The sequence below is a fragment of the Capricornis sumatraensis genome, chromosome 9 (genome assembly GCF_032405125.1).
Source record: "Capricornis sumatraensis isolate serow.1 chromosome 9, serow.2, whole genome shotgun sequence".
Classification (NCBI taxonomy): domain Eukaryota; kingdom Metazoa; phylum Chordata; class Mammalia; order Artiodactyla; family Bovidae; genus Capricornis; species Capricornis sumatraensis.
This window is the reverse complement of record NC_091077.1, coordinates 43,819,275-43,832,351: the sequence shown is the minus strand read 5'-3', so window position 1 is coordinate 43,832,351 and position 13,077 is coordinate 43,819,275. Positions and strand designations below refer to the sequence as shown.

At 63.6% G+C, this 13,077-nt stretch overlaps 1 protein-coding gene across 1 annotated transcript; it reads left to right on the top strand.

The window, feature by feature from the left end:
* The first annotated feature begins 505 nt into the window (after positions 1-505).
* KLF16 (KLF transcription factor 16) lies at positions 506-10,878 on the top strand. Its single transcript, XM_068980892.1, has 2 exons — positions 506-959; positions 9,008-10,878. Exons 1-2 carry the CDS (start codon positions 506-508, stop codon positions 9,307-9,309), a joined length of 756 nt encoding a protein of 251 aa, XP_068836993.1. The 3' UTR covers positions 9,310-10,878.
* Positions 10,879-13,077: the final 2,199 nt, after the last annotated feature.

The window sequence follows — 13,077 nt, the reverse complement described above, 5'->3', positions numbered from 1 at the left end:
CTACCAGGGACGGGGCGGAGTTTCCTGGCGTGAGGAGGGGGTTCTCTGAGGGCGGACCGCAGGGAGCTACTGAGGGAAAAGCGCGCCAGAGGGGGCTGGCTCCTCAGCCTGCTGCCCGGCGTGGGGAAGGCGCGCTCGGGGAGGGAGGAGAGCGTACTGTGGGGCCAGAGTGGGCGCGACAGGGGGCGGTTCCTTCGGTCCGGGCTCCGCCCCCGGAGGCCTCGCGCAGAGGGCAGGGTGGTAGAGGGCGCGCCGGGCGGGGGGCGTGGCAGCGCGCCCCGAGGGGGCGTCCTCCGGGCGGGGCGGGCCGCGGCCGCCCCCGCGGGCTCCGGTGCGTCAGGGCGCGTCAGGCGGGGCGGGGCGGGCAGAGCGCGGGCGGCGGCGGCGGCGGCGCGCGCCGGCCTCCTCCTCCTCCCGCACTCGAGCAGCCGCCACCGGCCGGACGGGCGCCGCTCCTGCCGCCTCCGCTCCGCCCGCTCGGCCGCGCCGCCCGCCCTTGCTTGGCATGTCGGCAGCCGTGGCGTGCGTGGATTACTTCGCCGCCGACGTGCTCATGGCCATCTCCTCGGGTGCCGTGGTGCACCGCGGGCGGCCGGGCCCCGAGGGCGCGGGCCCAGCCACCGGCCTGGATGTGCGCGCGCCGCGCCGCGAGGCCGCCCCGCCCGGACCCACTGGGCCGCCGCCTCCGGCCCCTGTCCTAGGCCCAGGCCCCGGCGCCGCCGCCGCCGCACCCCACCTGCTGGCCGCCAGCATCCTGGCCGACCTGCGCGGTGGGCCCAGTGTCGCTCCGGGGGGCGCCTCGCCCGCCTCCTCTTCTTCGGCCGCCTCGTCCCCGTCCTCTGGCCGCGCCCCCGGCGCCGCGCCCGCCGCCGCCAAGAGCCACCGCTGTCCCTTCCCGGGCTGCGCTAAGGCGTACTACAAGTCCTCCCACCTCAAGTCGCACCTGCGGACGCACACAGGTGAGCCCGATCGCGAGCCGGACCCGCGCGGGGGCGGTATCCCGCGCCCCCTCCCCCGCCGGGACCCCGAAACTGCGTGGCGCGTCGGGGGCGGGGAGGGGGGCGCGCCCGGGCAGCCGCCGCGCCGGCCGGGAGGGCGGGGCCTCGGTGGGTGGGGCGCGCGCGGGGGGCGTGGCGGCCACGCGGTCGGGTGGCGAGCGGATGGCGGGCGCAGGAGCTTGCCGGGTGCCGGTTGCTGCGGGGTCCGCGGGCGGGATCGGGGCTCCCGGGTAGTCCCCTTCGCCCTTGGCCTGGTTTCTCTTTTGTTTTCCGTTGGTTTCAGATCGGGGCGGTGGGCAACGTGGTCGAAGAGCTCAGTTCTGAGGTTCTCGTCCCCTCCCCTGCCTTGGTTTCCTTATCTGTAGAAAGGCAGCAGGCACCGTGGCGCTGCCTCCGAGGTGGCCCCGAGGATTCACCCCGGAGAGCGGCCGAGCGCTTGGTGCTCGGCGAGGTTGGGGGATGCCCGGCACGTTTTCTCTGTCCTTGGCTGTGTTTTAATAAAGTGGAAGGGGGGCTGGGAGTGTGGGTTAGGGCTTGAGCCTCGGGAGGAGGGGGATCCCTGAGGGCGTCACGTTATCCCCCTGTTTCCCAGCGTACTGGATCCCTCCCACCTGCTCCGGGAGCCGAGGCTTGGTGGCGGGGGAGGGCTCGGCGATACTGTCACGTCTCACAGCCCAGCCCGGCGGCAGGGGGCTCTGGCCACCCTTTCTCTCGGGCACCCCCCTCTTTTTCCTCTTGCGGTTCCTTCCAGTTCTCCCTATGAAGTTTCATGTTCAACCCTGAGAATTTTTTCTTGGGCTGGAGGCCAGGGGATGGTGGTCACCGGCCTGAGTTTGAGCATTGGAGGTGATCCTTCGGTTGGGAAGGGCAGGGAAGCTGGGTGGGCGTGGGCTTGGACTCGGTGGTTCTGCCGCTTTCTAGCACAAGACCTCCTCTTCTCGATGGGTTTTTTGTCTGTATAAAGAGCCCTCTGACCGCCTTCTCCTCTGGGTCCTTACGTGGGTCACCCCAGGGCACATGAACATGGCTCGGTGGACATGCTCCCGTTGTAGGGGCACGTGGAGGGCCGAGGTGGGACTGCCCCTGGAATTGTGGCAGACACGGATGGTGTGACCCCTGAAAGCGGCTCAGACCCCATGGTGCCTTGGTTTTTTCCCCCGCACTCTGTCCTGCTCTCTAGGTCTGGTGAAGGAGGGGGGCGGGGGCAGGCCACCTCCCACTGTAGCTCCCCAGGGACACTTCCCCAGGGTTTGCTGGGGTTTTAAGGATCTCCGTGAGTCCCTAGGCAGTGTTGACTGCCCCCTACTCCCGTGGAGGAGAAAGGACTCCTTGTCCAGTGCCTGTGTGTCTGTCCGTGTTGCCATTCCCGGCTTTAAAGAGAAACGGAGACCAACTCTGGATGTTCCACTGATGGGTGGGGGAGGGCAGGGAGCCATTTCTCCATTCCTTGCTCCCTTGATAATAACTATGCTGGGCACTGGGGGGCACCTGGGTACTGAGAATCAAAGTCCTGTACCCAGGCTCCTTTGGTTCCAGTTTTGGATGCTTTGGGGTACCTTCATGCTTAATGATGGTTAATGCGGCATCTTTCTGGCACTCAGGACCACCAGACTCTACCTTATCAAAAGCCTCTGTATCAAGGCTTTTGGGCTTTTCCAGCCCTCAGGGGTGGCGAAGTCATGTCTTAGGTCTGTACGATAGAGTGGTGTTGCCCACTGCCAGGGGCAAGCCTGGGGACAGATCTGATGAGCAGCCTTAATTAGATGCTGGCTGTCTACTGCAGGAGCCAGTGTGCCTCAAGGGTCTTTGGGAGGGGGTCCTGTCCCACCCATCACTGCCTGACAGCAGCTCTTCTCTCTGTAGAGAGAACTCCTTTCCTGGCCTGGCCCCATTTTACAGATGAGCAAGCAGGCCCAGCAGGAGCTGTCATCGTCTCTGCTCCATTTGGCACAGAGGGTTGGGGTGGGGAGATGTGCAGGGGTGATGGGGTCTTCCTCGGAGCCACACAGCTGCAGGGGAGCAGCTGGGAGCTGGGATAGCTGGCCTCCAGTCCCCTGGGTCTGGCCTGCAGTCCCTGGCGTACAGTGAGCTCCCCTGCTTCCGCGTGGGGCAGGGAAAGACTTGGAAGCTGCAGGAGATGTTGACGCGGTTGCCGTGGATACCGAGATGGAGAGGGAGGGAGGTGGGGCGGGGGCGGAGGCGGGCTGGCAGTCTACTCCTTGCTCTCCCCACCTCCCTCATCTCCCAGTTTTCCTGCCCCAGAGCCCCCAATGCCCAGCACCTCCTGGGGGGCTCAGGCCCCTCCCCACAAGGAGCTCAGATCTGAAGTGGGGGAGCCTGTTAGTCTTTGGCACTGTTCATTCCTAGACCGGGTCATTCTCTGTTCGGCATCCTGGCCACTGTAGGGTGTTGAGCAGCCTCTCTGGCCCCCACCTGGGGCACCTTCAGTTGTGACAATAACAGATGTCCTCAGACAGCACACAGTGTCCCCTGGGGCTTGCGGGATCTCTCCTGTTGAGACCCCTGTCTGGTTACGCCAGAGAAACAGTAGCTCAGCCTTCATTGTGTGTGAGAGGGGCACTGTGGGGATGACCCGATCCCTGTCCCCCAGGACCCCTGGAACGTTGTGGGGGGGGGGGGCGGTGACAGCAGTGGTGATGGAGGAGAAGCCTTCCTGGAGGAAGCAGGATGCTGTGGGTTGACTGCAGCCTGGAAGGGCGTGTCTCAGGAGTAGGGCAGCACCGAGGCTGCAGGGGATGGGGGCAGGGGCCCTGGGGGATGGACTGGGAGACTAGAGGCTCTGGTGAAAGGTGGGGAGGGGGCCGAGCAGGTGAGCAGTCTGGTTAATCCCCAGGGCAGGGTGGGGGTGGGCGGGGAAGCAGGCCGGCTTTGCAGAGGAAAATCCGTTTATGAGGACGGGATTAGGGTCCAGGAGAAGGGTTGAGGAGGGGGGCTGTGGTGTGGGAGGCAGAGAGAAGCCCCATGACACTGGGGACAAGAGGTGGCTAGGGGAACCCCTGTGTGCTGACCCAGGGGGGTGGTGCAGGTGGGGGTATTTTTTGCTGAACAGGCCCCCAGGAGGGGAGGCAGATGGGGAAACTGAGGCAGCAGCAGGCATGGGGGCTATGTATGGAGGCAGATCTCACCTCTACCCCTTGCAGAGCCATGAGTGCCTCTAGGGCCAGGTGGGGCTCAGACTACTGGCTTATCTGGGGGGCCAGAGTGTGGCAGTGCTGAGGTGGTGTGGAGGGGTGCGAGTTCCCAGGACAGCCTCCCCATCTAGCCCCCTCCTGTTGCAGTAGTGCAGTGAGCAGCTGGGACTGGCCCCGCAGTTCCTGTACCCCCAGCTGGGGGCTGGGGAAGGATGCCCCAGCATTTTTGGGGGGTTGAGAGGGTGCCCCAACATTGTGGGGGTGATAACCACCCCCCACCCAGGCTCCCTGATAAAGGTGGCCCAGATGGCCCGGGAGTGGGCACATGATACCAGCCTGAGGAGCCAGCCTCCTGGAGAGGGAGGGAGCCACCCTCGCCCAGTCCTATTTCCAGAACAGCAGGGCTCTGGAACACACATGCTCTGGGGGCCTGAGGAGGCCGTGACCCTTCAGCCCTAGGCACTGAGAGGGCCACCAGCCCCCAAGCTGAAGATGCCAGTCTGGGTGGGGGATGTGGTAAAGCCAGGGCTAGGCCTGGGTTCCCAGGGAGGGAGGCAGGGTGTGAAGCAGCAGGGGTCCGCCTTTTAACTAAACAGGGCTTTGGGGGGTGGGGTGGCTCCTACCTGGGGGTTGGGGGGTAAACCAGATGATGCTCCAGCACGCTTGGCAGCTGGTTAGCTGCCGCTGGAGCCACCCACTCCAGCATCGTTCTGTCTACTCGGGCCCTGTAGACTCTGCACATGTGTATCATGCACCCTCAGGGGGCCAGGCTTGCGCCCTCAGCTTTAGGGTTGCCTGGGGGCAGAGATCACATCCAGCAGAGACTGAGTTCCAGCATAGGAAAGCTGAGAACAGAGACAGTGGATGGGGTATGCCAGGAGAGTGTGCTCTGAAGGGTAGAGCAGACATGGGATGGAGGAAGGGGCAGAGGTTCCAGGCAGCAGGAATCAGGGGTGTGAGAAGCATCCAGGCTCTGGTAAAGACTTCAGCCTGGACCCTGAGCCCAAGATCAGAGCACTGAGCTGGCGGCTCTGGCACCAGCGACGGCCGCACCAGTCCAAGCCAGAGCTAGGGCCTGGAGACAAGGAGGTTTGGTTCTCTTTGAAGGGGGCTCTGATGGGATCTGTTGCCAGGTACCACCTGGGAAGGTGAGAACCTGGGAGATCTCTGCCTAATAAGCTTTTGGTGCAACAGGCAGAGCAATTGAAATGGAAAACCTGTAGGAGTGGGGACTGGGAAGGAGGGAGATGGGAAGTCTTCGGTTTGGAGGAAGGGGGCTAACATCTGGGGGGTACTTAAGATCACAGAGTGGATCCTCACGCCTGCTGGTCCTTGTAAAGCCTTCAGGATGGCCAGCACACAGGGGCCCTGGGCCAGGCTCTCCAGACTTCACCATCAATTTTCCATTATTTTGGCTGCATCTCTGTGCTGCCCTTTGGGTTCTTTGTGGCCTGTTCAGCCCCATCTCCTTTGGAAAGCTTCCTGGCTTCTGGCTACCCACCCTGCTACCTGCTGCAGCCCCAGCCTTCTCCAGCTGTCCTGGGATGTTGCCTTATCTGAGCCCCGCCCCCAGAGCAGTCCACCTGGCAGGTGGGCATTTGTGTAAGGGTTGGCTATGGGCTGCACCTTTCCCTTCTTAGATTAGAGATGACCTCCGGAGGTCACGGAAAAGGTTAGCTGTCGGACCCTTGGCCTACAGCCCGGGGAGGTGGGGCACTGGCTTCCCAGACCCACCCCACGCCCTCTTCAAAGGCGGAGCAGGCTGAGCCAGGCCTGGCGCACGGTCGCCCGGACCTCCTGGCCTTCATTTTCTGGCTGTCCTGAGTTCACCCCAAAGCCCAGCCCAAGTCAGAGGGTCAAGTCCACCGCAGCCCCGCCCGCCGCATCCTTCTCCAGCGCCCAGGTAGACTCTGGAGACAGGCGTCGGGCCAGGTGCAGCCAGGCTCTGAGCCTCCGAATATTACAACACGCCCACCCCCCACCTCCCTTTCCTCCCCAGCCAGTGGACTGAGAGGGTGGCAGGACATGGCATCCTGCAGGCATTCGCCTAACGTTGTGGGGGCGGGAAGCCTGCGCTCCGGGACGGCCACCCACGTGTGCACGTGCGCCGCACTCCCGGGCAACGCGGCGTGGGGCGGGGCTGGCAGCAGTCCAGCCGGCAGGGCGACCCCAGGCCCCGGCGGGAGTGTGACCACGTGAGCAGAGCCGGCTGGGCCTGCGGCTGTCCTTGCCGCCGCCGAGCTACGTGCGGCAGCTGTGTTCCCGGCGGCTGCGTGCGTTCAGCCCCTACGGGCCCCGGCACCGCTCTTGCAACCTGCGGGTGGTGGTGAAGGAGAGCTGCGGGGCGGAGGGAGGGAGGGAGGAGAGGGTGGGAGGTCGGACCAGACCCGTTGCCCTAAATGGGGAAGTGAGCCAACCGGGGCGGGAGGGCCCTCCCTCGCCACCGGCACCACCTGCCCCCCCAACCCCTCCGCTCCTCCCCGCCTGCGCCTTGCAAGATGGCGACAGGGCCGCATGCCCCACGGAGGGGCGTCCCTCCCCACCTCCCGCCACTGTCTGCCTGGAAGCCAGCAGCCCCGCCCCCATCGCCAGACTGCCCCTCCCCCAGACTTCGGCCCTCGGGACCTGTGGGTTCCAAGTAGGGTGGGGGGGTCCTTTCCCGCGCTGTTTTGAGCCCCGTGATTCCGTTGAAGAGGTCCCCGCCCCGAACCCTCCCCCCAGCTGCTGCAGACTTTGCCTTCTGGATTGTTCCAGGGGAGCCGAATGGTGGTGGGGGACAGCCTCGGGGATTTGGGGCCACCTGTGGTCTTGGGGACAGTTGCTCTCCCTCCAGCACGGTTGTGGCCCGTAACTCCCCTCCCCCAGGGAGGTGGCACCAGCACTTCTGGGTTCGCAGCCTCCTGGGGCCTGCCCGCCCCCTGCTGCAAGCATAACCGACAGGTATCCCTCAAGAAATCTTCTGGGGGAGGGGTTTCTACTGGAACCCTTTCGTGCCGTGCTGGGGGTGTCCCGAGTCTGGCCAGGAGGAAGGATGGGGAGGGGAGGATTTACTGGGCCTCCAGGGCCGCGGGTGATAGGAGCCTCTCTGAAGTCTACTGGTGCCCTTCTGCGGTTCCTCCCTCCTAGCCTTTCTCCCTAGGCAGGCCTTGCTTCCAGGGCGGAGATGTCACTGGGTCACCCTGAGATTCCAGCCCTCCCCCACTCCCCCATGGCTGCGGCTCTGTCCCATGGCCCCTGCCGCTGGCTCCTGGTCATCTCTGTATTCCCCCAGCAGGGCGCTTCTCTGACCCCTGGCAGAGGACACTCTTCAAGTCTGTCTCCCTCGCTACCTCCTCCCAGCGGTGGGCGTGTTCTCTGAGGCAGGGTCAGCCTGGGTCACCAAAGTCCCCAGGGCCCGGTTGGGCCTTCCAGTGTGTTACCTACTCTAACCCCCACTGTGGCTTCCCCTGTCTTGTCCCCCAGCTGGCGTCCCCCCTTCCTCTTCTGGGTTCCAGTCTATGCCGCGAGGGGAGACCCTGCCCACATGTCCGCATCTGTTTCCTCCAACACACCCCGCAAAACCCCTGCGCATTGGGCACACAACGTCTCGGGGGTTCCAGGATCCCAGGTACCCCGCCCTGGGTCCCGGAGGGTGCAAACTCTGGGGAGCTCACCGCCCCTAGGACGGGCGTGGCGGAGGTCCCCCCGAGTCGGCTGGGGACACGCTGACGATACACGGTTGAGGAGAGGGGATCGGGCGGCACTGTGGTAGGGCGGAGACCCCCATGGGATGGGCGGGTGGGGACCGGCGGGCGGGGATGGCGGCGGCCGCCGGGGCAGGATGGGCGAGGCCGGCCAGGCGGTGGGAGGGGTCTGCGGAGGAAGTTGCCGGTGGCGGCCCGCCCCTCCCCTAGTCTACTGCTCTGCGGGGGCGGGACAAGTCCTGGGCTGCCTCGGGCTCCGCCCCTTCCCGCGCCAGAACCCAGGGGCAATCCCCGCCGCGCCTTCTGACCCTTCCCACCTGCTAGCGCGGCCCGGGGTTGGGGGTGTCCCTTCACATGTTCCTCTGCTCGTAGAGGGCCACAAGGGTCAGTGGTGGCGTCAGGCATGGGAAACCGCCCAGATGATGCCCAGCACCTGCGCCCCTGGTGGTCATTTCCCAGAGGAAGGGGCTTAGCTGGGATCGCCAGCATCTGGGAGCCCTCGGAATACCCCACAGGAAAGGTGGAAGGGAGTTTCGCGGGGGCGGAGACAGCAGGAACTGCTGCCTTAAGATCGGAGCGGGCACGTGTGTGGCAAGTACATTGGGAGACACGTCACCAAGGTGACGCCGTCTTAGGGGTAGGGGTAGGCGGACAGGCCTGGGAGAAGCGGGTCTCTGTAGGTTTTCCTTTCAACTCGTGGCAGCTGCTCCCAGTCTTTAATTACCATTGTGCTCAGTCGCTTCAGTCGTGTCAACTCTTTGCGACCCCATGGACTGTAGCCCACCAGGCTCCTCTGACCATGGGATTCTTCAGGAGGAATACTGGAGTGGGTTGCCATGTCTTCCAGGGGGATCTTCCCGACCCAGGGATCGAACTGTCTTCTGCATTGGCAGGCGGATTCTTTCACTGGCGCCACCTGTGAAAGCTAGTAATTACCATTAGTCGTAGGAAATAGACGAGGGGATATTCACAGTGTTCGGGAAATGAGTTGGGGTCATTTTCTTTATACATTTACACGTTTTAAATTCACACCCAGAATTCAGCCTCTCGAACGAGTTTTGCGGGGGAGAGGAGGTGAGACAAATGACCAGCACCTTTTGAGATCTGATGGAACGGCCCTCTTCCCCCCCAGCCCCCCACCCCCAACACTGACCACTGTCTGTCCTCCACACAGGTGAGCGCCCCTTCGCTTGCGACTGGCCGGGATGCGACAAGAAGTTCGCACGCTCTGACGAGCTGGCCCGCCACCACCGGACGCACACCGGCGAGAAGCGCTTCCCCTGCCCGCTCTGCTCCAAGCGCTTCACCCGCAGCGACCACCTGACCAAGCACGCGCGCCGTCACCCCGGCTTCCGCCCGGAACTTCTCCGGCGCCAGGGCACCCGCAGCACCTCGCCCAGCGACTCGCTGCCCTGCAGCCTGGCGGGCAGCCCCGCGCCCAGCCCAGTGCCCAGCCCGGCCCCAGTCGGCCTGTAGAGCCCTGTTCCAGCCGCCCTGAGTGCACCCCCGCTGGGCCTGGGCATGGAGCACCAGCAACCCGCCTGCTGTCCCGGGCCCTGGTGGGGCTTGGATTGACTGCCAGACCGGCCCTTTTCAGTGTCCCCTTGAGGGCCCCCCCGAAGGCCCCCCCGAGTTGCCCCTGGCCCCTCGAGAAAACCAGGAGGGGGCCTGAGACTGGACCGGGGTCATCTGGGCCTTGGAGGTTGCTCTCCGGGAGGAGCATGGCCCCGTGTCTGTATATAGCCATGATGTTAACTCTGTTCCCAGCTGTTGAACAGGGACCCTAGGTGGGGGGCCAGAAGGCATCCCTTCTCCCTTGCCACCTCCTTGTTTTGGGTGGCATGTGGGCCTTGGGGGGAGGTGCCCCAGGAAAGGCACCCCCTAACCAGCGTTCAGACCTGGCCCCCAGGCCCCTCTCTCAAGGTTGGGATGAAGTGCAGAGCCATAGGTGAACTAGGGGTTACCGCGTGGGCTGCCTCTTGTCCCCCCATACCCCGCCCCGGGAGCCCTTCACCCCATCGAAAGCCATTGGAGACATTCAGGGAAACGGTGCGGCCTGGCCGCCCCATTCGGGTACTCAATCTCAGGTGTCCACAGGCTCTGGCCCACTGCCCAAGGGAGGGGCCCCTCAGTTCCCTAGCCTCCCCGGCGGGGTGGGGGTGGGGAAGTGGTAGGGTCTCTACAAGGGGTCCTGATTTGCTTCTGAGACTTGGGGTAGGGAGGAAGAAAAATGGGGGTTCTTCCAAAGAGCAGTTAGACTCACTTGAGGGGGTGGATATCACGGGATATGAGTAAATGCAGGCTTATTTATTGTCCTCTGTCTGCTGGAATGGGGGCTACACTGCCCCTCGCTGGGTGGGTGTGCGAGTGTGTGAGTGAGAGACTGGGAGAAGCTGGCGCCATTGCTGGCCTCCCTCCTGCAAGGGGAAGAGTCCCCGACACTGGCCTTGAGCAGCATCATGTGACAATCAGTCCCTCCTGTTTGGACCAGAACAGCCTTTGGGCCAAATGGACCCCTTCCCAGCACCTGGATGGGGGCAAAGAGGCCCCGGGCCCTGGCTCCATCCTGCCCCCCTGGTGGTGGTGGCAGGGTGGCCCCTGGACCCTCGGTTGAGGTTCCACCCGCGGGGGCGGGAAGTATAGCTCGATTTTTTTTGGACCGGGTAGAATATTTTTTCAGGCTCCAATCCTTTCCTTGATCTGGGCCCCTGTGGGTGGTCTGTTGTCCTCAGGGGTTGTGGGTGTGGGGGGAGGATCTTCATGAACTTAGGATAGGGGAGGGATAAATGCCACATCCCCTCCTGGGGTTCTCCCACTGTGGCTGAGGTTGGATTTCATTTTGGACGGAGACTGACGACCCTGGCCTTGGAATGGGAAGGGACCCAGGCTCCCTGTCCCTTACCGTGAAAAGGTCTATTCCATAGCCTTTGGGTGCAGATCTGTGGCACCCTCCCAACCTGTTCCAGAAACTTCCTGTCTCCCAGTAGGGGACTGGGGCGTTTGGATGGCACTAGTGTGGACCCGAACCGGCCCTGGCAGGATCCAGGGGCAGCGCCTAGGGTCCCAGGGGAGGAGGGCTGCGCCAGGGTGAGATGCCTTAGCCCGGGGTAGGGAGGGAAGGGGGGAGGGGTGGGGCGGGCCTAACTTTGTTTCCCTTTGTGTCCGTCTGGATGCCCCCTCCCCATATTGTCCCAGCGCTGGCCGGTGCTTGTCCACAGGAAGTGGACTGTGGTCTGAGGACCCAGGGAGCTGAGAACTCGCCCTCCCACCCCTCCCCAGTGTCCGGGGGCCTGAAGGGACCGGTGGTCACCCGGACCTGGTTCCAGCCATTTAACTGTGGCCTCTAGAGGTGGGTGGAGGGGGAGGGCCCCAAGGGACTTTGCTTTCGGGTGACTCCCTCCCCCCTGTCCTGCCTGGCCTCATCCTGGTATTTAATTAAACAAGTCTTTTTTAAACCCGATTCCGGAGCCTGTGTTGTTTTTCCCTTCGCCGGTCCAAGGTGGTGGGCCTCCTGGGACTCTCTGTCCCCCTTGCCGGTGGGGATCCTCAGCCTCCTCTTGGGGAACTGAGCCAGTGGGCTGGTGAATCCGCGACCTGCTGGCGGTCTTGGCAACGCCCCTTAGCCCTAAAGCCAGAGGAGGGGGCTGCCCTATTCAGCTCGCGCTGCAGACCAGAGGCACCCACACCTCGGGCATCTGAGCCCCCAGCTCGCCTTCCCGCTCCGTTACCCGGCGTCCTGGGGCGTCTGCTGCCCGCCCCTTTCTGGCGCCGCGGCCGCGGGGAGCCCGCACTTCTCCACACTGCCCTACAGGTTCCTTCCGAGGGTATCCCGCACCACCGCCCAGGCGTCTGGCCGCTCCTGCATTGTATGCCTGCTGTATGCCGGCTACCAAATGGAACGGAGGGGAAGGAGCGTTGGGAAACTGGTGAGAGTTCTTATCCCCTTCTTAGGAAAAGTGCACCCCAGATTCCAGCCATCTCTAGAGCCCGGAAGGACAGTGGGGCTGCGGTGACACGCAGTACAGACACTCCCCAAGGCTTTTTTTGCTACTTCCCGCCCTCGAGAAGGCGGCAGCCCCGCCATCTGGTGGTCGCCCACGGCATTGCAACACCGGCTCCGTTAATTCCCCTCCCCAGGGTCCTGCCCTTGGGGCCGCCAAGGTCGCTCCAATCTAGACACATGGCCCTCGTCTTACTCTCTGGAACCCCCTCCCCCCTTGCTCTCTTTCTTACTGGAATATGGCCCGAAAGCCCGCAGATGTCCCTCCCCGGACCCCTGTCCCACTCCAGCTCTGGCAGGCTTCTCTGGTCCTTTGCAGCAGGGTTCCTGAAATGCTAGGTCCGCAAGCTCAGCCCCCTTAAATCTCTCTCTCATGCACTCTCCGTGTCCCGGAATCACCAGGAGGATTTCTGCCTCCTAGACGCTCCATTGGCAAGTGATCTCGGGGACCCCCTAGCCCCCCTCCCCAGGTTCAGGTCCCCCTGTGAAAAGACAACCAACCCCTGGTTCATGCCAGCCTCACCCTCAACTTTGGGCCCAGTATGTTCTTACCCCTCCCCCACTGTATATTCGTCTTTCCAAGCATGCAAAATCTTTGGGGTCGTCCTTGACTCCCCGCTTTGGCTCACCATCCATATCTAGTACCTCCGGAAATCTCCCTGGAGCTCTACCTTCAAAACGTATCCAGAGTCAACCCACTTCCCTCTCTTTTGCCTCCACCTGGTCCCCCATCATGGCTCACCTGAACCAGTCCAGCTTTCCCCTGCTTGGTGCACCCACAGCTGCCCACAACAGCCACCAGGGGGCGCCCGTGAGCACCTGAGTCAGGTTTCCTTTCTCGGCCCACAGCCCTCAGGGCTCCCACCTCCCTTGGGTAAAAGTCCAAGTCTTCCCAAGGCTCACAAGGCCTGTATGACCTGCCCGGTCCCCTCCCTGCTCTCCCCTCCTCCCTCGCTCATTCTGCTCCAACACTGGCCTTCTCCTCGCCGCGGTTGCTCCGATAAGCTTGATGCAGTCCTGCCCCTGGGCCTTTGCCCGTACAGTGCCCTCTGCCCGGAATGCCTTTCCACCAGATGTCTGCTCAGCGTCCCCGTTTCTTTCTTCAGAACTGCTCAAATCCCACCTTTCCCATAGGACTACATGGACCACTCCCTTTTCCCAGCCCCCTACTCTGTTCAGTCGTAAAGGAAATCAGTCCTGAATATTCCCCGGAAGGACTGATGCTGAAGCTGAAACTCCAATAC

What these genes read in the sequence shown, in the direction of transcription:
- KLF16 (XM_068980892.1), top strand. Translation starts at nt 506, where the DNA reads ATGTCGGCAGCCGTGGCGTGCGTGGATTACTTCGCCGCCGACGTGCTC. An exon ending in GCACCTGCGGACGCACACAG is followed by an intron (nt 960 to 9,007) that starts GTGAGCCCGATC and finishes TCCTCCACACAG; the next exon opens with GTGAGCGCCCCTTCGCTTGC.